The sequence below is a fragment of the Benincasa hispida genome, chromosome 2, assembly GCF_027475165.1.
Source record: "Benincasa hispida cultivar pf3 chromosome 2, pf3_genome.v1.1, whole genome shotgun sequence".
Classification (NCBI taxonomy): Eukaryota; Viridiplantae; Streptophyta; class Magnoliopsida; order Cucurbitales; family Cucurbitaceae; genus Benincasa; species Benincasa hispida.
The window spans coordinates 33,018,448-33,044,263 of NC_143479.1; the positions used below are offsets into that span (position 1 = coordinate 33,018,448).

Consider the following 25,816-nt stretch of genomic DNA (forward strand, 5'->3'; position numbering starts at 1 on the left):
TGCTAAAAGAACTTAAAATAATTTAAACTTCAACATGGTTCCACACACAATATCGTTACAACATATATACAGAAACAAAGTTCAGTGGGCCCCATTACTTTGCCCTAGTCCCTAATATGCATGACATATGTGTATAGATATTTACAGATCAAACGCCTAAACTTTTTCTTCCAACTGAGTTTTGAGTGGCTGAGCAGCTGTACAGTTAACCTCTAGGGAGATGACCACTACCTGGTGAGGAGGAAAATATTTAAAATGAGTGAGCTACTAGCCCATTGAGTGACTAATAAAACATAAACATCATGCTTTAAAACTAAAAATTGCCAAGCAAACTGATTCTTAAATTACTTAAAACATAACATAGTTGGAAACATAATAGTTAAACCTTAGTTGAGAGAGAGCCTTTTTGCTCGATCCCTCAATGTCAAACCTTAGTTGGTGTGGAGTACTCTCAACACAACAAACGTCAATTCTACCTAAGTGCATGTGGTATTCACTAAGTACCATCATACCTTGGGTACTATGCCCTAGATACCTTCTCAAAGTCCTTCTTTAGTATTGGTCCATTACTAAACATTCTCAGATACCTTCTCAAAGTCCTTCAGTATCAGGTTCATAGTCATCATCATAAAACTCATACTTTGTAATAAAACATATTCTGGAAGCATGAGTATCATAAATCATATAACTTGAAACTACTAACACATGCTACTTAGACATAATGAATAGAAGTACTGAAATCATGCTTTCATAAAACATGAGTTATGCTTGCGTTAGAAAACTCATGGAAAACTAATTTTCTTGGAAATCTCTTTTTAACATACTTTGAAAGGAAAACAAGCATGAAATTAAACTTTAAGTAAACCATATGTTTACTAAAAGCATACTGAAAATACTTAGATTTTCGTCACTCACAGCCTTGGGTGTTTCTCCTAGGGTTGACAGGCTTCTTCTATTGTCAATAACCCTGTGAACATGAACAACATGTTTAGCTACTAGCATTAGCCCTCCCTGTGAGGCTAACTTCCATAGTTGAGCTCACATTCAGCCTAACATAAGATGCTTTCAACTCAACACATACCTTTCTATGTGTTTAACACTTAGAGATTTTCCTTGGATTTAAGCCTTAGCTATACAGCGAACATACATTATCAACACACACTCTCATGCGCCAACGCATGTCCTAGGCACCCAATCCAGTTGCTCACCAACACACACTCTGCCTCCTTTGCGCCTATGCCTTCAGCACACACCAGCACAGCCCAACGCACAGCTCAAAACATGTTGGCACTCAACCTAGCCTTGCACACGCATCTACCACTTCAGATGCTTGCTTGTTCATCCCAAGCAGCTGCCTGCTTATTCAAAATTTTCAGACTCAAATTTGAGCTCGAAGAACTTATTTTTCAGACCTTATCTTGGAAAATTTTCTTCTACCAAATTGTTAAAAATTTTCTTAACTAGCTTACCTTAAAAATTAAGCTCATAATTCTTCGTGGTTTGTCCGGAATAATTCAATATTTATCTCTGGCCCAGATTAAACTGAGAGTCTACCCTTCTTTCAAAATCTTTAGATTTTAGCTTGATTTCTATGGAAAGTTCTTCCAGAAGCCTTATAACATCAACTAGACTTACAAAGCTTTCAAATGGCTCTGAAATCACCTTGATAGCATGAGAGAACTGCTCAAACCAAGCCTCTGAAGTTGGCCTTCCCTTTTATACCATAGAGTGCATGTACTTCTTCAAATCTTATGTTGCCATCTCACCAACTAAGTGGGATTGATTCATCTGATCCTGACAGCTGACCATCTTAAACGGTGGTTAAGTTAAGTGTCTTCCCTTAATGACCAACGTAAGGCTCCTTGCCTACAGCACCCTCCAACTCAAGGATCACCAACCCTTATCGTCGCGCAGCCTACTACTCGACGCAAGTCTTGGCGAATCTCGCAAGCTTCACCTCGCATGGGCTTGTGGCCAACGCATAGTCCTCACCGCCCCCATACTGGCCAACGCACATGCCCAGCTCTCACTTAAGATTCACGACTGGGTCGAAAGAGAAGTAATGAGTTTTAACAGAGTTTCTTCTAATTTTTTTAGTATCTTCTACATGGTATTCTCGTGGTGTATTTATAGCGTCCAAGGGCAGCTTCTTTTCTCTCACTAATGATTGTGCTGATAAGGTGCATTAAATGTCATACCCTAATGTGCCGCCTGTTGCGCGACAGAAGTTCATTGATTCTACCATGAAGCTTTCTTATCAGCTACCAACTTGCTTTTTTATTTGACTTCTACCGCCCGTGTCACGTCGTTTCCCATTGCATGAATCCACTAACTTGGTTAACTATGTGATCTTCATTTTCGCTTTAGACTTCCTCGCGATCGCATAAACAGACTTTCTACACCAAACAAGGCATGATTTATAACTTTTTTTGTAAACATAGGCATTGTGTGTATATTTGATCACACGATGTAAATATCTCTATGAATTTTTCATCATATTGTCACATTTCCAGTGCTTTTTCCCAATTGTTTTAGATAAAAGAGACGGAATAACTTGTATTTCAACAAGTTATCATGTATAATGATACATTATAATATAAAGCTTATATTTTATTTAAACTTTATAACATAATTAATTTTGGATATGATTCAAAATTAATTTATAGGAGAAATAAATATTTGAAGGAATTCAAATATTAATGAATTGGATTCATACTGAAACTATAAGTTAAAATTAATGTGTATTTGGTACACATTAAAACCATAGGTTATGAGAGAAATCCAATTGAGTATGATTCAAATGTAAACCAAATTAAATATTTGATATTTAATTTTGAGATAATTTAATTGGAAAATTAAACAATTATTTAATTTGATTTCATTTGATTTCATTTGATTTCATTTGATTTCATTTGATTTCATTTGACTATAGATTATGTGAGAAATGTTTCATTTAATATGATTTAAATGAAATCATTAATTAAATTAGTTTTAATTAATGATTAATTAATAATTAATTTAATTAATTAATTTGATAACTCTTACATAGAGGAATTATCTAAAAACATGGGTGATCTCACATTTCTCTCCCTCCCCATCTATGTTAAAATTTGCTTGATCGATTCAAAAAAGATAGGAATGTTGTTCTTTTGGTGAAATCTCAATAGGAGAATTGGATTCTCACTTGATATACAAGGGTAAAGGTTTTCTATCCCTTTTATGTGTATTTTAAACATTCTTAACCTAGATTCTAATTTTAGAGTAGGCTATTTTTTTTCTCTGTATTATTTCTAAATTGCCCAATGTATGGGTATTTCACAAATCTTTGATAATGAGTTTTTATTTTGTACATTTCATTGTGTTAGGGCTTTCATCCCTATAGGATACTACTTATCTCAATCAAAATATGCATCTGATCTTTTGGCATGTTATGGAATCACTAATTCTGCCACAGCACCAACATCGTTGGATTCAATGTTCGTCTGACCTCTTTTGATGGTGTTCCTCTCGAGGATCCAATCCTGTATAGACAACTTGTTGGCAACCTTATAGTCAATTCATGTCTACTCCTCGCTCTATCCATTTCACCATTATACGATGGTACACTAAGGCATGGTCTTCAGTTCTCCTCTCAATTCTCATTGGTTCTCTCTGGGTATTCTTACGTTGATTGGGCAGATGACCTTCCGGATAGACGATCTACCATAAGTTACTGTTTTTATTTGGGTATTCTCTCATCTCCTGGCAGAGTAAGAAACAAACGGTTGTTTCTCGTTCTAGCACCGAATCGGAATATCGTGTGCTTGCTAATGCAACTTCAGAGGTAAGACTTCGTGCGCTCCTAGATAACATGGGGGCTCCTCAAAACTCTACCTTTAGACAGATACTTTGCAAACTCAAGTTGGTGCCTAACCTACCACCTTGTAATTTTTTGGGTTGGTTATTTTGTTTAGGTTATATATATTTTTAGGTGTTCTTGTGTGTATATATAGCCTTGTACTCCACATTTATGATGCACGGAGAAATACAAAAATACATAAAAGTTCACATGTGCGACTTGCTCTATAGCAATGATCTGTCTCATGACTTCAGCCCACAGCTCAATTTTCGATTCGCTCTGTGGTCTCTCCTCGATCCTACAAATTTTGCGAAGAAGAAGGAAGCTGAACAGGGCTCAAATGCTTACCTATTGATTCTGAAACATCACCGCTGCTTCGAATGCACCTTAGGACCCACAGGACCATGCATGGGTGCGTGAGATGTCGAAGACCCAACGACAGTTTTTGCCTCTTTTTCAATTCTAGGGACGGTTTTTGAGCTGCGCAAACGATCGACGCGGTGGTGGCTAACGATATCGTTGGTGGCAATGTTGACCTCGCAGATTGACGAGGTCAATGAGAAACAAGTGGCGCCACTCGGAACAGTCAACAAGCTCTCCTTTGAGCAGTATGCTCGACAGAAGGTCGATCAGGATTTTGGAATGGTGCTAGAACGTCCCTTCATCATTATTGGAAGTTGGAAAAGAAAAGATATGACGAAATTAGAAAATCAGAGGAAGATGGAAGGCTCCCCATCCTTATCTGCTTAATTTGGTTGTAGAAGGGTCGCAATAGGTGCAGTGGAGGTCTATTAGCAATTTCGACACTGAAGAACAGGTCCAAACCATGAAAATAGCAACTGCAGACGACTGGGTTGTTTTGGATTTTAGGATTTTGATGCAGTTGCACATTCAGGTGAAGTGGGCGCATCGACACAGTTTCCTCAAATTAGTCAAAATCCCAACAAAAGCTCACAAAGTCAACCAAAATAGTGAAAATCAACTCTTTAGACCAAGAGAACCTTTGTATGACCATTTTTTTCATTTAATAGCATTTATGTGGTAAAACAGAATTTTTTTTTTTAAATAATGTTTTTTTAATAAATAATGACAAAAATAGGGTTGGGGGGAAATATTTTCAAAAATAGGTGTTTTGGAAAAGTATCTAATCACAATCGTGTGGGTACAGGATTTCCATGTGGCAGAATCTGAATCTCTCCCACAATCTCGCTCTCTTCAATCTCGCTCTCTCCCACTTTCTCGCTCTGTTACACAGTCACTCCAATAGCTCTCTCCCACTTTCTCGCTCTCTCCAATCTCGCTCTCTCCCACTTTCTCGCTCTGTTACACACTCACTCCAATAGCTCTCTCCCACTTTCTCGCTCTCTCCAATCTCGCTCTCTCTCCAATCTCGCTCACACTCACTCCAATCTCGCTCTGTTACACACTCACTCCAATAGCTCTCTCCCACTTTCTCGCTCTGTTACACACTCACTCCAATCTCGCTCTCTCCCACAATCTCGCTCAAAATGTCGCTCTCTCCCACAATCTCGCTCTCTTCAATCTCGCTCTCTCCCACAATCTCGCTCTCTTCAATCTCGCTCTCTCCCACTTTCTCGCTCAAAATCTTGCTCTCCTAAAATCTCGCTCACTCCAACAATCTTGCTCTCTCCAATCTCGCTCTCCCACTTTTTCGCTCTCGCTCAGAATCTCGCTCTCTCGCTCAGATTGGAAGATGTTATACTTAAGAATTACCTAGACACGTCATCGATGCACCACAGTGTTGCTTTAGAACTGACCGAACCGAACCGATGAATTCAGTTGGTGCAGTTGGATATGAGGATCTCGAGTTTGAAACATTCAGCATGGACAAGACTTGTACTTTCTGAAGTCAACACTGATTAAAGAGCTAGTACTAGTGTCCATCCAAAGTTTCAAGGGACTCCATGAGTAATCTTTGTGCTTCTTCTCTCCTCCTAGACAAGAAAAATGCATTATTGATGGTGGTACTATTAAGCCAAATCGTGTCCTAAAAATTAGCAAATAATCTATGAGAGAATGCATAAGTTATAAGCCATAACAGAAATAGGCCTTAAAAAAGGTGCCTCAAAATAGAAATCGAGATTTCGTGATTAGAACATCAAGCTTAGCCTACTAGACTCATACCACCAAGAATAAGATCATATTGATAAAGGGACCAAAAATCCTAAGTTTAAATTTAATCAAGTTTTCCTGAAAAATTTTAAAATGTATAAAAAAAGTGTGGCGAATGGGAGTGTGGCTACGTAAATTCGTCCACATTCATATTTTTTATGTATTCCATCCTCAGTAGAATACCTTTTTATATCCTCAACAGCTTGTCTACGCCGCTCTATCTGAAGTTCTAGTATATGAATCAACGTTGCTCTAGCCTACAAGGTAAAATAAAAACCACAATGAAATGATTTCACCGATATGAATACATTGAATTTAAATGTGTGAAAATATCCACCTGATGTGGTCGCAATGAATTAAGCAGGTGGTGTAAGTTTTTGAATATTAGGGATATTTCTTCCACCCTCCTTGCGTATTGTGACGGCCTCTCAACAAGAATATCAGCAAGCTCCAGAATGTGAAGCTGCAGCTCCCTATTCAGAGCTCTCAATTCCTTCTTAAAATCTGAGAAGGAACCACAAATAATAGTGTTAGCTAAATGAGTTTGTTTAGGAGGCAGGCCTGTCGGGGAGAGAGTTAATCTAAGCAGTCTTTTTATTTTTGAACAATACTCTTAAGCAGTCTATACGAGTTCAGTGAGTAAGTTGTAGGTGAAGAGTCTTTAATTTAGATCTGCAGAGAACATTACAATCATTACCACTTACACATTTTCATGTCTATAAATACAGTATCACATATCTTCACGATAACGAACAGAACTATCAAATACTCACACAACAATGGAAATAGGAATATCCCAGCTCTCGTTATTCCATGCTGGTAACTTTAAAACCATCACACCGGTGCTGACTTGGAGAAAATCATCGGACTTCTTTTAAAAAAACTATAAGTTGCCTGCAGCCCTAGGTTCAATTGCATAAGCCAAGTTTTTCTGGTTGAAAATGAAGATAAAAAGAGGATGGTATGGGCAGGTGTAAGCAAGCATGCACATGTAGGCATCTCCGGTCTCAGGTGTGTGTATAATTTAATTTGGATACGGTTAAGTTTGCTACTCTAGTTGATTATCTTCACTGAAGCCTTTCCATCTTGAGGACGGATTGTAAATTGTTCCTTCACTTCAGCACCTCTCCTCCTCCAATACATGTATTCTATTCTTTAAAAGGCCAATGGCTGCCGGATTCAAACACGCAACCTCTAAGTAGGTTTTACTCAGAGACAACAGGCCCTTCTTAGCTAATGCGACCGCCCCTTGGGGGCTATGAGTTCATGCATTTTTCTTACCCCCCAAAAAAAACAAAGACCACAGACCTTAGAAATCAAAAGATAAATGCTTGAGCATAAAACTAACCTTATTTGAGAGACAAATATAACAATTCTTATCCAATAGAAAATTTGTATTACTTCATTAGACTTCTCTTATTTTAGCCATTGTTGGCTTTCTCTATTTGTTGGATATGATGAGGGTGCTATGGGGGTATCAACCTAGTTGAGATGTCCGGGTACACCTATTGATCCTATGGTTTCCTGATTGATTACACTCATCTCTTGTATTAATTATATTGTTTTAAAGGCTGTATCCTTTTCAAAAAAAAAATAGAAAATCATTGATAGAGAACAATTTGGAAGCACTGATAACCAAACATACTTACCAATATTTGGTCCTCTAGGGTAAAGCTGGCGCACTCCTTGCTCTTCCAAGCTTGGAAGCACGTCATCTGTCTAAAATCACAACAGAACAATCAAGATAAAGAAGTAAAAATCGAATCAATTACCATGAGGCTATTTAAATTATCAATTTAATCAAAATATACAAGGAATCCGCATTGAAAGGAGAATACTACGAAGAAATTTGGAAGCGGAATCCAACAACTTCAGAACTGAAAACCCTAAATACATCATGCACGTACATACGTCCCTTCAACTCCATCGAATTAAAAGATGAAACGTGCAACTAAACTCAAAACTGCTAAAAGAACTCGACTAAGGTATGAAATCAAAACCGAATCGATGTAAAAGGAATGGAGAGTAAATCTCACAGTGTAATTGCTACCAAAGCACATATAGGTGCCTTCGATGGGTGGAGGAGGCTCCGGTGCCGATTTCGGATCCTGCAAGTAATCTTTGTAAAGCTTGTAAAATGGAGGTGGCGGTGGATAGGTAGCCGTTGCCATGGTTAGGCGCTGATCGGAAAATTTCTAACAGAGTCGGGAGAGTTGGAATGATGCAGCGGAGTTCGTCGGAAGTCAACAAATAAATTTGTACGGTCACGTGACGTGGAGGAATGAAAAATGATGGTAATTTGGGTTAAGAATTTTTTTTTTAAATAATGTTTTTTTAATAAATAATGACAAAAATAGGGTTGGGGGGAAATATTTTCAAAAATAGGTGTTTTGGTTATTGACAGTAACACAATCGTGTGGGTACACGAATTCCACGTGGCAGAATCTCTCCCACAATCTCGCTCTCTCCCACTTTCTCGCTCAAAATCTCGCTCTGTTCTACAATCTCGCTCACTCCAATCTCGCTCTCTCCCACAATCTCGCTCTCTCCCACTTTCTCGCTCAAAATCTTGCTCTCTCCAATCTCGCTCTCTCTCACTTTCTCGCTCTCTCCTCCAATCTCGCTCTCCCCCATACAAGTATAAAAATAGAAGTACCTTTAGAAAAATATATAAAAATAAAGATAAAAAGTTTATTGAAATGAAAATTTCTTATGTTTTATCCTCTACTCGCATTTATTCAACTGAAAAAGTTTAAAATGAGATTTATATTAAATGTTTTATTTTTCCAGAAAAAAAATTATTGGAAGAACTGAATTTTAAGAAATATGAAACTTTGTAGATCAATTTAAGTCTCAATGCGTTATATCAGCACCTGTTTGGCTTTAAAGCTTATAGAAAAATTTAAAAAAATATATAGAAAAATTGTATTCAGAAATTTTTGAAGCTTTCAAAAGCAAATTCAATAATCCAAGAATTGAAAGGTTACACATTCAGTAGCCGAGCACGGCAAAGCAGATTTACTAGTTCACCAACAAAAGAATTGCAGAGACAACTAAATACAACATTATTTGGTAACATTTATGTTCATCACCGTTAGGTAACACTTCTGTTTCTTCACAAGTTGTTACCCACGCATTATCATACATCTTTCCAATTAATCATTACAAGGCTAGAACAATGGGTCAATACTTCAACACCAACCCCCACCTTACTTGGTTGGTTGACCATGCCTTCGTCATCAAGGGAATCGAGCGGTTTAAGATTCTTGAGAATGTCCTTGTACACCTCCTGTCACACCCCCTCCCTACTCTCTTAATCTAGAAGAGGTTGTGACAGCAACAATTACCAACCCTTTTGTAACACTGATTGCCTAACTGACATTCTCAACCTACTTAGGAAACCCTGGAGAAAACACTCATAACATTCAAGGTGCTAAAAGAACTTAAAATAATTTAAACTTCAACATGGTTCCACACACAATATCGTTACAACATATATACAGAAACAAAGTTCAGTGGGCCCCATTACTTTGCCCTAGTCCCTAATATGCATGACATATGTGTATAGATATTTACAGATCAAACGCCTAAACTTTTTCTTCCAACTGAGTTTTGAGTGGCTGAGCAGCAGTACAGTTAACCTCTAGGGAGATGACCACTACCTGGTGAGGAGGAAAATATTTAAAATGAGTGAGCTACTAGCCCATTGAGTGACTAATAAAACATAAACATCATGCTTTAAAACTAAAAATTGCCAAGCAAACTGATTCTTAAATTACTTAAAACATAACATAGTTGGAAACATAATAGTTAAACCTTAGTTGAGAGAGAGCCTTTTTGCTCGATCCCTCAATGTCAAACCTTAGTTGGTGTGGAGTACTCTCAACACAACAAACGCCAATTCTACCTAAGTGCATGTGGTATTCACTAAGTACCATCATACCTTGGGTACTATGCCCTAGATACCTTCTCAAAGTCCTTCTTTAGTATTGGTCCATTACTAAACATTCTCAGATACCTTCTCAAAGTCCTTCAGTATCAGGTTCATAGTCATCATCATAAAACTCATACTTTGTAATAAAACATATTCTGGAAGCATGAGTATCATAAATCATATAACTTGAAACTACTAACACATGCTACTTAGACATAATGAATAGAAGTACTGAAATCATGCTTTCATAAAACAAGAGTTATGCTTGCGTTAGAAAACTCATGGAAAACTAATTTTCTTGGAAATCTCTTTCTAACATACTTTGAAAGGAAAACAAGCATGAAATTAAACTTTAAGTAAACCATATATTTACTAAAAGCATACTGAAAATACTTAGATTTTCGTCACTCACAGCCTTGGGTGTTTCTCCTAGGGTTGACAGGCTTCTTCTATTGTCAATAACCCTGTGAACATGAACAACATGTTTAGCTACTAGCATTAGCCCCCCCTGTGAGGCTAACTTCCATAGTTGAGCTCACATTCAGCCTAACATAAGATGCTTTCAACTCAACACATACCTTTCTATGTGTTTAACACTTAGAGATTTTCCTTGGATTTAAGCCTTAGCTATACAGCGAACATACATTATCAACACACACTCTCATGCGCCAACGCATGTCCTAGGCACCCAATCCAGTTGCTCACCAACACACACTCTGCCTCCTTTGCGCCTATGCCTTCAGCACACACCAGCACAGCCCAACGCACAGCTCAAAACATGTTGGCACTCAACCTAGCCTTGCACACGCATCTACCACTTCAGATGCTTGCTTGTTCATCCCAAGCAGCTGCCTGCTTATTCAAAATTTTCAAACTCAAATTTGAGCTCGAAGAACTTATTTTTCGGACCTTATCTTGGAAAATTTTCTTCTACCAAATTGTTAAAAATTTTTAACTAGCTTACCTTAAAAATTAAGCTCATAATTCTTCGTGGTTTGTCCGGAATCATTCAATATTTATCTCTGGCCCAGATTAAACTGAGAGTCTACCCTTCTTTCAAAATCTTTAGATTTTAGCTTGATTTCTATGGAGAGTTCTTCCAGAAGCCTTATAACATCAACTAGACTTACAAAGCTTTCAAATGGCTCTGAAATCACCTTGATAGCATGAGAGAACTGCTCAAACCAAGCCTCTGAAGTTGGCCTTCCCTTTTATACCATAGAGTGCATGTACTTCTTCAAATCTTATGTTGCCATCTCACCAACTAAGTGGGATTGATTCATCTGATCCTGACAGCTGGCCATCTTAAACGGTGGTTAAGTTAAGTGTCTTCCCTTAATGACCAACGTAAGGCTCCTTGCCTGGCACCCTCCAACTCAAGGATCACCAACCCTTATCGTCGCGCAGCCTACTACTCGACGCAAGTCTTGGCGAATCTCGCAAGCTTCACCTCGCATGGGCTTGTGGCCAACGCATAGTCCTCACCGCCCCCATACTGGCCAACGCACATGCCCAGCTCTCACTTAAGATTCACGACTGGGTCGAAAGAGAAGTAATGAGTTTTAACAGAGTTTCTTCTAATTTTTTTAGTATCTTCTACATGGTATTCTTGTGGTGTATTTATAGCGTCCAAGGGCAGCTTCTTTTCTCTCACTAATGATTGTGCTGATAAGGTGCATTAAATGTCATACCCTAATGTGCCGCCTGTTGCGCGACAGAAGTTCATTGATTCTGCCATGAAGCTTTCTTATCAGCTACCAACTTGCTTTTTTATTTGACTTCTACCGCTCGTGTCACGTCGTTTCCCATTGCATGAATCCACTAACTTGGTTAACTATGTGATCTTCATTTTCGCTTTAGACTTCCTCGCGATCGCATAAACAGACTTTCTACACCAAACAAGGCATGATTTATAACTTTTTTGTAAACATAGGCATTGTGTGTATGTGTGATCACACGATGTAAATATCTCTATGAATTTTTCATCATATTGTCACATTTCCAGTGCTTTTTCCCAATTGTTTTAGATAAAAGAGACGGAATAACTTGTATTTCAACAAGTTATCATGTATAATGATACATTATAATATAAAGCTTATATTTTATTTAAACTTTATAACATAATTAATTTTGGATATGATTCAAAATTAATTTATAGGAGAAATAAATATTTGAAGGAATTCAAATATTAATGAATTGGATTCATACTGAAACTATAAGTTAAAATTAATGTGTATTTGGTACACATTAAAACCATAGGTTATGAGAGAAATCCAATTGAGTATGATTCAAATGTAAACCAAATTAAATATTTGATATTTAATTTTGAGATAATTTAATTGGAAAATTAAACAATTATTTAATTTGATTTCATTTGATTTCATTTGATTTCATTTGATTCAATTAACTATAGATTATGTGAGAAATGTTTCATTTAATATGATTTAAATGAAATCATTAATTAAATTAGTTTTAATTAATGATTAATTAATAATTAATTTAATTAATTAATTTGATAACTCTTACATAGAGGAATTATCTAAAAACATGGGTGATCTCACATTTCTCTCCCTCCCCATCTATGTTAAAATTTGCTTGATCGATTCAAAAAAGATAGGAATGTTGTTCTTTTGGTGAAATCTCAATAGGAGAATTGGATTCTCACTTGATATACAAGGGTAAAGGTTTTCTATCCCTTTTATGTGTATTTTAAACATTCTTAACCTAGATTCTAATTTTAGAGTAGGCTATTTTTTTTCTCTGTATTATTTCTAAATTGCCCAATGTATGGGTATTTCACAAATCTTTGATAATGAGTTTTTATTTTGTACTTTTCATTGTGTTAGGGCTTTCATCCCTATAGGATACTACTTATCTCAAGCAAAATATGCATATGATCTTTTGGCATGTTATGGAATCACTAATTCTGCCACAGCACCAACATCGTTGGATTCAATGTTCGTCTGACCTCTTTTGATGGTGTTCTTCTCGAGGATCCAATCCTGTATAGACAACTTGTTGGCAACCTTATAGTCAATTCATGTCTACTCCTCGCTCTATCCATTTCACCATTATACGATGGTACACTAAGGCATGGTCTTCAGTTCTCCTCTCAATTCTCATTGGTTCTCTCTGGGTATTCTTACGTTGATTGGGCAGATGACCTTCCGGATAGACGATCTACCATAAGTTACTGTTTTTATTTGGGTATTCTCTCATCTCCTGGCAGAGTAAGAAACAAACGGTTGTTTCTCGTTCTAGCACCGAATCAGAATATCGTGTGCTTGCTAATGCAACTTCAGAGGTAAGACTTCGTGCGCTCCTAGATAACATGGGGGCTCCCCAAAACTCTGCCTTTAGACAGATACTTTGCAAACTCAAGTTGGTGCCTAACCTACCACCTTGTAATTTTTTGGGTTGGTTATTTTGTTTAGGTTATATATATTTTTAGGTGTTCTTGTGTGTATATATAGCCTTGTACTCCACATTTATGATGCACGGAGAAATACAAAAATACATAAAAGTTCACATGTGCGACTTGCTCTATCGCAATGATCTGTCTCATGACTTCAGCCCACAGCTCAATTTTCGATTCGCTCTGTGGTCTCTCCTCGATCCTACAAATTTTGCGAAGAAGAAGGAAGTTGAACAGGGCTCTAATGCTTACCTATTGATTCTGAAACATCACCGCTGCTTCGAATGCACCTTAGGACCCACAGGACCATGCATGGGTGCGTGAGATGTCGAAGACCCAACGACAGTTTTTGCCTCTTTTTCAATTCTAGGGACGGTTTTTGAGCTGCGCAAACGGTCGACGCGGTGGTGGCTAACGATATCGTTGGTGGCAATGTTGACCTCGCAGATTGACGAGGTCAATGAGAAACAAGTGGCGCCACTCGGAACAGTCAACAAGCTCTCCTTTGAGCAGTATGCTCGACAGAGGGTCGATCAGGATTTTGGAATGGTGCTAGAACGTCCCTTCATCATTATTGGAAGTTGGAAAAGAAAAGATATGACGAAATTAGAAAATCAGAGGAAGATGGAAGGCTCCCCATCCTTATCTGCTTAATTTGGTTGTAGAAGGGTCGCAATAGGTGCAGTGGAGGTCTATTAGCAATTTCGACACTGAAGAACAGGTCCAAACCATGAAAATAGCAACTGCAGACGACTGGGTTGTTTTGGATTTTAGGGTTTTGATGCAGTTGCACATTCAGGTGAAGTGGGCGCATCGACACAGTTTCCTCAAATTAGTCAAAATCCCAACAAAAGCTCACAAAGTCAACCAAAATAGTGAAAATCAACTCTTTAGACCAAGAGAACCTTTGTATGACCATTTTTTTCATTTAATAGCATTTATGCGGTAAAACAGAATTTTTTTTTTTAAATAATGTTTTTTTAATAAATAATGACAAAAATAGGGTTGGGGGGAAATATTTTCAAAAATAGGTGTTTTGGAAAAGTATCTGATCACAATCGTGTGGGTACACGATTTCCATGTGGCAGAATCTGAATCTCTCCCACAATCTCGCTCTCTTCAATCTCGCTCTCTCCCACTTTCTCGCTCTGTTACACACTCACTCCAATAGCTCTCTCCCACTTTCTCGCTCTCTCCAATCTCGCTCTCTCTCACTTTCTCGCTCTGTTACACACTCACTCCAATAGCTCTCTCCCACTTTCTCGCTCTCTCTCCAATCTCGTTCACACTCACATCAATCTCGCTCTGTTACACACTCACTCCAATAGCTCTCTCCCACTTTTTCGCTCTGTTACACACTCACTCCAATCTCGCTCTCTCCCACAATCTCGCTCAAAATCTCGCTCTCTCCCACAATCTCGCTCTCTCCAATCTCGCTCTCTCCCACAATCTCGCTCAAAATCTCGCTCTGTTCTACAATCTCGCTCTCTCCTACAATCTCGCTCTCTTCAATCTCGCTCTCTCCCACTTTCTCGCTCAAAATCTTGCTCTCCTAAAATCTCGCTCACTCCAACAATCTTGCTCTTTCCAATCTCGCTCTCCCACTTTTTCGCTCTCGCTCAGAATCTCGCTCTCTCGCTCAGATTGGAAGATGTTATACTTAAGAATTACCTAGACACGTCATCGATGCACCACAGTGTTGCTTTAGAACTGACCGAACCGAACCGATGAATTCAGTTGGTGCAGTTGGATATGAGGATCTCGAGTTTGAAACATTTAGAATGGACAAGACTTGTACTTTCTGAAGTCAACACTGATTAAAGAGCTAGTACTAGTGTCCATCCAAAGTTTCAAGGGACTCCATGAGTAATCTTTGTGCTTCTTCTCTCCTCCTAGACAAGAAAAATGCATTATTGATGGTGGTACTATTAAGCCAAATCGTGTCCTAAAAATTAGCAAATAATCTATGAGAGAATGCATAAGTTATAAGCCATAACAGAAATAGGCCTTAAAAAAGGTGCCTCAAAATAGAAATCGAGATTTCGTGATTAGAACATCAAGCTTAGCCTACTAGACTCATACCACCAAGAATAAGATCATATTGATAAAGGGACCAAAAATCCTAAGTTTAAATTTAATCAAGTTTTCCTGAAAAATTTTAAAATGTATAAAAAAAGTGTGGCGAATGGGAGTGTGGCTACGTAAATTCGTCCACATTCATATTTTTTATGTATTCCATCCTCAGTAGAATACCTTTTTATATCCTCAACAGCTTGTCTACGCCGCTCTATCTGAAGTTCTAGTATATGAATCAACGTTGCTCTAGCCTACAAGGTAAAATAAAAACCACAATGAAATGATTTCACCGATATGAATACATTGAATTTAAATGTGTGAAAATATCCACCTGATGTGGTCGCAATGAATTAAGCAGGTGGTGTAAGTTTTTGAATATTAGGGATATTTCTTCCACCCTCCTTGCGTATTGTGACGGCCTCTCAACAAGAATATCAGCAAGCTCCAGAATGTGAAGCTGCAGCTCCCTATTCAGAGCTCTCAATTCCTTCTTAAAATCTGAGAAGGAACCACAAATAATAGTGTTAGCTAAATGAGTTTGTTTAGGAGGCAGGCCTGTCGGGGAGAGAGTTAATCTAAGCAGTCTTTTTATTTTTGAACAATACTCTTAAGCAGTCTATACGAGTTCAGTGAGTAAGTTGTAGGTGAAGAGTCTTTAATTTAGATCTGCAGAGAACATTACAATCATTACCACTTACACATTTTCATGTCTATAAATACAGTATCACATATCTTCACGATAACGAACAGAACTATCAAATACTCACACAACAATGGAAATAGGAATATCCCAGCTCTCGTTATTCCATGCTGGTAACTTTAAAACCATCACACCGGTGCTGACTTGGAGAAAATCATCGGACTTCTTTTAAAAAAACTATAAGTTGCCTGCAGCCCTAGGTTCAATTGCATAAGCCAAGTTTTTCTGGTTGAAAATGAAGATAAAAAGAGGATGGTATGGGCAGGTGTAAGCAAGCATGCACATGTAGGCATCTCCGGTCTCAGGTGTGTGTATAATTTAATTTGGATACGGTTAAGTTTGCTACTCTAGTTGATTATCTTCACTGAAGCCTTTCCATCTTGAGGACGGATTGTAAATTGTTCCTTCACTTCAGCACCTCTCCTCCTCCAATACATGTATTCTATTCTTTAAAAGGCCAATGGCTGCCGGATTCAAACACGCAACCTCTAAGTAGGTTTTACTCAGAGACAACAGGCCCTTCTTAGCTAATGCGACCGCCCCTTGGGGGCTATGAGTTCATGCATTTTTCTTACCCCCCAAAAAAAACAAAGACCACAGACCTTAGAAATCAAAAGATAAATGCTTGAGCATAAAACTAACCTTATTTGAGAGACAAATATAACAATTCTTATCCAATAGAAAATTTGTATTACTTCATTAGACTTCTCTTATTTTAGCCATTGTTGGCTTTCTCTAATTGTTGGATATGATGAGGGTGCTATGGGGGTATCAACCTAGTTGAGATGTCCGGGTACACCTATTGATCCTATGGTTTCCTGATTGATTACACTCATCTCTTGTATTAATTATATTGTTTTAAAGGCTGTATCCTTTTCAAAAAAAAAAAAAAAAATAGAAAATCATTGATAGAGAACAATTTGGAAGCACTGATAACCAAACATACTTACCAATATTTGGTCCTCTAGGGTAAAGCTGGCGCACTCCTTGCTCTTCCAAGCTTGGAAGCACGTCATCTGTCTAAAATCACAACAGAACAATCAAGATAAAGAAGTAAAAATCGAATCAATTACCATGAGGCTATTTAAATTATCAATTTAATCAAAATATACAAGGAATCCGCATTGAAAGGAGAATACTACGAAGAAATTTGGAAGCGGAATCCAACAACTTCAGAACTGAAAACCCTAAATACATCATGCACGTACATACGTCCCTTCAACTCCATCGAATTAAAAGATGAAACGTGCAACTAAACTCAAAACTGCTAAAAGAACTCGACTAAGGTATGAAATCAAAACCGAATCGATGTAAAAGGAATGGAGAGTAAATCTCACAGTGTAATTGCTACCAAAGCACATATAGGTGCCGTCGATGGGTGGAGGAGGCTCCGGTGCCGATTTCGGATCCTGCAAGTAATCTTTGTAAAGCTTGTAAAATGGAGGTGGCGGTGGATAGGTAGCCGTTGCCATGGTTAGGCGCTGATCGGAAAATTTCTAACAGAGTCGGGAGAGTTGGAATGATGCAGCGGAGTTCGTCGGAAGTCAACAAATAAATTTGTACGGTCACGTGACGTGGAGGAATGAAAAATGATGGTAATTTGGGTTAAGAATTTTTTTTTTAAATAATGTTTTTTTAATAAATAATGACAAAAATAGGGTTGGGGGGAAATATTTTCAAAAATAGGTGTTTTGGTTATTGACAGTAACACAATCGTGTGGGTACACGAATTCCACGTGGCAGAATCTCTCCCACAATCTCGCTCTCTCCCACTTTCTCGCTCAAAATCTCGCTCTGTTCTACAATCTCGCTCACTCCAATCTCGCTCTCTCCCACAATCTCGCTCTCTCCCACTTTCTCGCTCAAAATCTTGCTCTCTCCAATCTCGCTCTCTCTCACTTTCTCGCTCTCTCCTCCAATCTCGCTCTCCCCCATACAAGTATAAAAATAGAAGTACCTTTAGAAAAATGTATAAAAATAAAGATAAAAAGTTTATTGAAATGAAAATTTCTTATGTTTTATCCTCTACTCGCATTTATTCAACTGAAAAAATTTAAAATGAGATTTATATTAAATGTTTTATTTTTCCAGAAAAAAAATTATTGGAAGAACTGAATTTTAAGAAATATGAAACTTTGTAGATCAATTTAAGTCTCAATGCGTTACATCAGCACCTGTTTGGCTTTAAAGCTTATAGAAAAATTTAAAAAAATATATAGAAAAATTGTATTCAGAAATTTTTGAAGCTTTCAAAAGCAAATTCAATAATCCAAGAATTGAAAGGTTACACATTCAGTAGCCGAGCACGGCAAAGCAGATTTACTAGTTCACCAACAAAAGAATTGCAGAGACAACTAAATACAACATTATTTGGTAACATTTATGTTCATCACCGTTAGGTAACACTTCTGTTTCTTCACAAGTTGAAGACCACGCATTATCATACATCTTTCCAATTAATCATTACAGAAACAATAACTTGATGATATTGAACAATTATTCTGAACGTATGCAGCTTCAATAAACTTTACAGTTGTGTTGCGAAAGCATGAGCATAGTAATGTTTGTAATCACAAGCAAGACGGTGCATCGAAGTTGGGGAATACTATGAAAGCAATGGACAACGGATCCATATGGATCGGCGTGTTGACGTCTCGGAGGATAGGATTCAAACTTGGGATCTCTCCATCAGCTGTGAGCTCCAATGGAGATCCATTTAGAAGCATGGTTTGGCTTTGGAGGTAGCCATCCTTTGGAGTCAAGTGGTATTCTTCTCTTGAAACTGTTGCATCAGAGACTTTGTTGCCAGTCCATGCTACAGTCTTTTTCATGCCTTTTAGGAAGGATTTTTCTCTCTTAACCCCATTTTCTTGGACATTCAGGAACATATTTTTGCTGTTTTGGACATGGATTGAAAAATGTGTTTGGTTGCTCAAATTTATCAGAAGTACTGTTACACCAGTCTGCAAACAGAATACAATAATCAAAGCAAGTTAATATCTTAACTATGGATAACTTGTCCAAGATTGAGTTGGAACAACTTCAAAAGGGAGCATATTTGATTTAAGCTAGTCCTAAGAATGGCTTTCAAATTGAATGAAAGCACTTACATTTCCTCTTGAACAATGAGCATAAGATCGTAAATACGATGAAGCATCAGTACCGATAGGAAGAACAATTTTTCCCATAAGCCGATGCCACAGAAGAGCACTGTTCACAAAATGAAACAGATCTAAAGATCAGATACACAAAGGACTAAAAAGTAGACTAAAGGAGTTAATATTGGTAAATTTGTAAAAGTGTTGCCTGTAAAAATCTGGATTTGGCACAAGTGTGGATGTGTTCAGCAGACCATAGTGACCTCCAATTAATGTCTGCCTACAATACACTTTGGTATTGTACTTGGATGCCAATCCTAGCTGATCTAAGTACCTAGAGTTTACATGTAAGATACAAACGATTCCGTGACATTACACCCAATTCAAAACAAGCATTACAAGGGCATGACTACACGTTTTTGGGGATGAAGATTACCAAAAGCTATTAATGAATGTGTTGGATACATGACGACCACCGCTGTTATAGGCCCCCCCAGACTCTCCAACCCATGCAGATGCCCATGGACCATGAACTTGGATGGTCTGGTCTAGCCTATTGAAGACTTCTGATACCCTGCTTAAGTAATGTGGATCCAGGATGTTGTTTGCAAGATGGGGATCAATGCCTAGAACGAAAAGAACAACAATGAACAATTGAACAGACGACCAAATTGATCCATCTGTCTTTTGGACACTGCATTAACTTACCGGCCCCAAGATTGTAAATATGATGTGTGACGACATTCACAACATTAGATCCTGAAACCTGAAGAAGCTTAGCATACCACTCCGGCTCAAAGAATCCTCCTGGTGCTACAAGTGAAGGTTTTGAGTTGGAATCCTTGTACAAATCATTGATGATGTCTCTTAGCTTGATCACATCTTTTGCATACAATTCGACATCAACACTCGCACCAACACCATGTCCACTCAATTCATTACCTGCAGTTTCAAGGATATGAAATTTGAGCTGAGGCCACAGACCAAATGATCCTAACGAATGGTAACTTTTAGAGTATTTTACCAAATTCCCATGAATCTATCACATATCCCTTTGAAATGGTATAATTCATAAAATCCTGAGCATTAGTAGAGTCCCACTCTCCTACCCATTTATCTCTCTGAATCCGGTGCCTTCCATGTAGTGCATTCAAGCCAAAGGTCACTATGGCCCTGAAAATGAAAGATTTGACCCATGATAAGACGTGTGGAGTAATGTTCTAATCTAATATTTCCCTTTTTAACAAGCATAACCTTGATAAAGATTCAAAGCATAAAGGAGTTAGAGAACTAAGAGTATGTTTGGTAGGCAATTTGGATTATGTTTTATGTGTTAAGATTAGTTCAACAAATATGCATGGGTAGATAATTTGGATTTTGTTTCTGAACTGTTTTTGGATGTTGAGATCAAAACACTAAATTCTAAAAACAACGATTTTGTGTTCTCATTGTTTTCAGATTTTGAATTTGAAATTTTCAAATACAGATTATATTAAAAAAGAGAAAAGTGTTAATATATATGGTATTTGATGTTATAAACTCAATTATTCTGGGTCAATTAGAATATGTATTATATGATGTATTATAAATTATATGATATTACAAAATAATAATTATACAAAATTTTTAACATAAAACAAACTCATAAATAAACTAACAATAATTTCTATTCAACCTAATAGTTGTGGGTAACTACAATATCTACCATTATTTTTAAATATATTATCAAACATATTTTGAATAATTGTTTAAATTTGAATTCAATTTATGAATTTTCTACCAAACATATACTTGAAAACATGAAATACAACTATGGTTTCATTGAATTCCTTGTTTTCAAAGTGCCTACCAAACATATGGTAAAGAATTCAACGTTTTATGACTTTATCATAAGAAAATATCAAATTGCATATGCACCATAATGACCAAGATTCATCAGCTCTCAGAGAGGTCGCCTTCCGGAAATGGTAGAAACATGATCTACACTAACAGTCAATTGTAATACTTTTGTCACACATAACATGCCTTCACTTCAAACATTTTAATGAAATGCCTCTCAGGATACAAATGCTTACGGTTGAAAGTAGGGTTTGTACCTAGGGGTATTTTTGTTTGTTTACAGTACTCTAGGGTTCCCTACTTTTCTATTTATATGTGCAGTCTCCTTGTATTCTGTGTATCAAAAATTATAATAAGAAACTTCTATATCGTGGTTTTTTCTCCCTGTACTAGGATTTTCCATGTAGATCTATGTGTGCCCTCTTTCTCTTTTCTCTCTTCTTGTTCATCATGGTATCAGAGCATGGAGATGAAACCTTGGCCAACATTGAGGAAAATCAAACAGAAGAATCACAAGTGCCATCTGGCACCACAACCACCGATATTGTCGCTATCGTACGGACCACTATAGAACGGTACTTCCAGACGGTCCTACCTCATCTTCATCAGCCAATTGGAGCAACCTAACTCAGAGGATAGGTGGCCAACTAGATCGAAAACCAGCAGACCCAGCCGGCCGATTGGATCGGCCACCAGACGGCGGCTATAGCGGCCACAGCGCGCCAAATGATCGGGAGCCAGGGGGTGAGCGAATTCCAACTTCGTGCTAAGCCATCCACAAGTAGACGCCAGTCGGTCGAAGAGATCCCGCCCGACCCATCCGACTTCCACCCAGTCGGAGCTTTCTAGACCGGCTCCAGCTGCCCACAGGAGTCCCTTCGGTTCCAGCCAGCCGATTCCAACGCTGCGATCCCAACCAACCGTGACCCACTGCGATCCCAGCTAGCCGACTCCAGCCGTGACCCATCTGATCCGAGTCGTGGTTCTTGCCCAGCACCAACCGCACCTTTGGGTCCTTCTATTCCAGCCATGATGCCTCCATTTCAACAGAGTATGGGTTGGCAGTTTTAGTCAAAGAATACCTGTGGATGGCAGATTTGAGGTAGAAGAATCATCTTCGTCGTATCCTGGATAGAAACTTGAACATATCCAGGAACAATTCATCCAACTTCAACTCCAGATTAAACAGCAAAACGAGTCGGTTCAGCAACAAATAGCTATCCTTGGAAAAGCTCTCGGAACGACCTCAAATGTCCAATCAGAACTCCCTTCCAGTCTACCAATTTACTCATGAAATCCGGTAACTTCTTTCCCTACTTTACCTACAGCCAATTTATTTTCTGGTGCTATGGGAAATTCTACTGGTTTTATTGTTGGGGAAAAATTAAATGGTCACAATTATTTTTCGTGGTCTCAATCTATTAAAATGGCCTCGAGGGTTGTCATAAATTCGGTTACTTGACGGGTCAAATACCGAAACCGAGACCTGGTGGCCCAAGAACGTATCTGGAAGGGGGAAGATTCCTTATTCCGGTCTTTTTTAGTGGGTAGTATGGAGTCGCAGATTGGAAAACCTTTTCTATATGCTGCCACAGCGCGAGATATTTGGGATGCGGTTCAAAAGTTGTATTCTAAACGACAGAATGCTTCCCGGCTCTATACTCTACGCAAGCAAGTTCACGAGTGCAAGGAGGGAACAATGGATGTTATAGCTTACTTCAACAAGTTGTCTCTTCTCTGGCAAGAAATGGACCTATGTCGTCTGGGACTGTCATTGTGGGGGAGTCCAACATTTCAAGTCTGAGGAAACTGACTGTGTGTATGATTTCCTCGCTGAGCTGAACTCTAAATTTGATGCGGTACAGAGTCGAATACTGTGACATCGTCTGATACCATCCCTGATGGAAGTCTACTTGACGGGTCAAATACCGAAACCGAGGGTTGTCATAAATTCGGTTACTTGACGGGTCAAATACCGAAACCGAGACCTGGTGACCCCCAAGAACGTATCTGGAAGGGGGAAGATTCCTTATTCCGGTCTTTTTTAGTGGGTAGTATGGAGTCGCAGATTGGAAAACCTTTTCTATATGCTGCCACAGCGCGAGATATTTGGGATGCGGTTCAAAAGTTGTATTCTAAACGACAGAATGCTTCCCGGCTCTATACTCTACGCAAGCAAGTTCACGAGTGCAAGGAGGGAACAATGGATGTTATAGCTTACTTCAACAAGTTGTCTCTTCTCTGGCAAGAAATGGACCTATGTCGTCTGGGACTGTCATTGTGGGGGAGTCCAACATTTCAAGTCTGAGGAAACTGACTGTGTGTATGATTTCCTCGCTGAGCTGAACTCTAAATTTGATGCGGTACAGAGTCGAATACTGTGACATCGTCTGATACCATCCCTGATGGAAGTCTACTTGACGGGTCAAATACCGAAACCGAGGGTTGTCATAAATTCGGTTACTTGACGGGTCAAATACCGAAACCGAGACCTGGTGACCCCCAAGAACGTATCTGGAAGGGGGAAGATTCCTTATTCCGGTCTTTTTTAGTGGGTAGTATGGAGTCGCAGATTGGAAAACCTTTTCTATATGCTGCCACAGCGCGAGATATTTGGGATGCGGTTCAAAAGTTGTATTCTAAACGACAGAATGCTTCCCGGCTCTATACTCTACGCAAGCAAGTTCACGAGTGCAAGGAGGGAACAATGGATGTTATAGCTTACTTCAACAAGTTGTCTCTTCTCTGGCAAGAAATGGACCTATGTCGTCTGGGACTGTCATTGTGAGGGAGTCCAACATTTCAAGTCTGAGGAAACTGACTGTGTGTATGATTTCCTCGCTGAGCTGAACTCTAAATTTGATGCGGTACAGAGTCGAATACTGTGACATCGTCTAATACCATCCCTGATGGAAGTCTACTCTAAAATTCGCCTCGAGGAAGACAGGTCTAGTGCTATGAATGTTGATTTCGTCGATTGATTCTACTGCTTTTAAGACGCCAGGTCCTGTCAATGACAAACAGAATAGCAAGCCTCCCCCGGTGTGAGCACTGCAAGAAGCCCTGGCACATTAAGGACCAGTGCTGGAAAGTAAATGGTCGTCCACCCAATGGCAAACAGCGTCAGTCAAGTTCTGGACGAGCACTGGCAAGTGAGTCAGCAAATGGAGGTCCTCAGCCTCAAAACCAGGAGACTAGCTTGAATAACACCAATGCAGTGGGTGTGAGCGCAATTGCCCTGTCAGGCACTATTCAATCCTTTGGCCTTGTTAGTATAAATGGTAGCAAGCCGTGGATTCTAGATTCAGGGACTACAGACCACTTAACTAGCTCCTCTTACCAGTTTTTCTCTTACTGTCCAAGTGTTGGAAATGAGAGAATCAAAATTGTTGATGGATCTTTCGCTCCTGTGGTCGGGAAAGGCCATCTTTCTCCTTTTGAGGGATTAACTCTACGAGATGTGCTGCATGTTCCCAAAATTTCCTATAATCTATTATCTGTTAGTAAGCTTACAAGAGATTTGAAATGTTGGGTCACTTTCTCACCTGATGCTATTGTGTTTCAGGATCTGAGCTCAAGGACAACGATAGGCATCGTCCGGCATGACAGGGGGCTTTATTTCCTTACTGAAGATACTTCTTCTAGGATATGTGATAGGACTAGTTTACTTTCATCATGATTTTCTACTTCTGAAAAAGATTACATGTTATGGCATTATAGTCTTGGACATCCTAGCTTTCATTATATGAAATATTTATTTCCCCATCTATTTCACAATGTTAATATTTCTACTTTGACTTGTGATGTGTGTATTGGGGCTAAACAACCTCGTGTCTCGCTGAGCTCTCAACCTTATAAGCCTTCCCAGCCGTTCACACTCTTCCATAGGATGTTTGGGGTCCTTCACCAATTACCATTTCTACCGGCAAACGCTGGTTTGTAACCTTTATTGATGACCACACTAGGCTAACTTGGGTCTTCCTTCTCACCGAAAAGTCTGAGGTCTCATCGGTCTTTCAACAGTTCTATACTACTGTAGAAATCCAATTCGACAATAAAATCGCTATCCTTCGAAGTGATAACGTTGAGGAGTTTTTCAATAATTCTTGTCGAGAATTCTTAGCCTCAATGGGGATTGTCATCAGAGTTTGTGTGCGTATACTCCTCAACAAAATGGGATCACAGAACGAAAAAAAACGTCACCTTGTCAGGTCGCTCGCTCCCTTATGTTGTCTACTTGCCTTCCTTCCTACTTATGGGGAGATGTTCTTCTAACAGCAGCTCATTTAATAAATTGGATGTCTTCCCATGTCTTAAAGTTTCAAACCCCCTTGGAAGGTTTTAAGGAGTCCTACCCCAATAATCGTCGTATTCCTAATGTTCCACTTCGGGTGTTTGTGTGTTGCGTTTGTCCACACCCATGGTCCTAATCGCACCAAGTTTACTCCCCATGCTCAAAAGTGCGTCTTTGTGGGGTACCCACTTCATCAGCGTGGATACAAATGTTACCATCCATCTTCGCGAAAATATTGTCTCAATGGATGTTACCTTCCTTGAAAATCAACCATTCTTCCCCATTAGTCATCTTTAGGGGGAGAGTACTAGTGAAGAACTAATTGGAGTCCAAGTTCGCTAGTGTTACCTGAACTTGGGAGTAGGAGCGCTCTTCCTGAACCTGTTATAAGTGTCAACGAGACTATCCTTCCTACTGAACAAGTCCCGTGGATAATGTACTATAGGAAGAATCTTAGAAAGGAAACAGTGTCGCCTGTCACCTCTCCGA

At 38.7% G+C, this 25,816-nt stretch overlaps 3 protein-coding genes and 1 long non-coding RNA gene across 7 annotated transcripts in view; all 4 read right to left on the reverse strand.

Annotated features, from left to right (window-relative positions):
- LOC150037836 (mediator of RNA polymerase II transcription subunit 7a-like) lies at nt 1-8,908 on the reverse strand. 2 transcript variants are annotated; one of them, XM_090310660.1, is made up of 5 exons: nt 8,008-8,908; nt 7,621-7,690; nt 6,309-6,475; nt 6,155-6,228; nt 1-231 (listed from the first exon to the last, which is right to left on the reverse strand). In XM_090310660.1, the coding sequence occupies exons 1-5, from the start codon at nt 8,140-8,142 to the stop codon at nt 228-230; spliced, it is 450 nt and encodes a 149-aa protein (XP_090166786.1). In that variant the 5' UTR covers nt 8,143-8,908; the 3' UTR covers nt 1-227. The 2 variants fall into 2 exon arrangements, with proteins under 2 accessions (XP_090166786.1, XP_090166785.1); XM_090310659.1 differs by lacking the exon at nt 1-231 and adding an exon at nt 5,507-5,793.
- Nucleotides 8,908-18,448, reverse strand: LOC150037837 (mediator of RNA polymerase II transcription subunit 7a-like). Of its 2 annotated transcripts, XM_090310661.1 has the most exons (6): nt 17,434-18,448; nt 17,047-17,116; nt 15,728-15,894; nt 15,574-15,647; nt 14,992-15,212; nt 8,908-9,633 (listed from the first exon to the last, which is right to left on the reverse strand). In XM_090310661.1, exons 1-5 carry the CDS (start codon nt 17,566-17,568, stop codon nt 15,152-15,154), a joined length of 507 nt encoding a protein of 168 aa, XP_090166787.1. In that variant the 5' UTR covers nt 17,569-18,448; the 3' UTR covers nt 8,908-9,633; nt 14,992-15,151. The 2 variants fall into 2 exon arrangements, with proteins under 2 accessions (XP_090166787.1, XP_090166788.1); XM_090310662.1 differs by lacking the exon at nt 14,992-15,212.
- Nucleotides 15,982-16,300, reverse strand: LOC150037838 (uncharacterized). Its single transcript, XR_016527576.1, has 2 exons — nt 16,164-16,300; nt 15,982-16,062 (listed from the first exon to the last, which is right to left on the reverse strand). It is a non-coding gene; the product is annotated as an uncharacterized LOC150037838 (long non-coding RNA).
- LOC120068796 (heparanase-like protein 1) overlaps nt 18,439-25,816 on the reverse strand; it is an 11,854-nt gene continuing 4,476 nt past the window's right edge. For both annotated transcript variants that reach the window (XM_090310658.1, XM_090310657.1), the window contains 6 exons: nt 20,219-20,367; nt 19,903-20,136; nt 19,631-19,820; nt 19,403-19,528; nt 19,207-19,306; nt 18,439-19,059 (listed from right to left, as the gene is read on the reverse strand). In XM_090310658.1, coding sequence (XP_090166784.1) covers nt 18,667-19,059; nt 19,207-19,306; nt 19,403-19,528; nt 19,631-19,820; nt 19,903-20,136; nt 20,219-20,367 — 1,192 coding nt within the window. In that variant the 3' untranslated portion in view covers nt 18,439-18,666. The remainder of the gene's footprint in view (nt 19,060-19,206; nt 19,307-19,402; nt 19,529-19,630; nt 19,821-19,902; nt 20,137-20,218; nt 20,368-25,816) is intronic.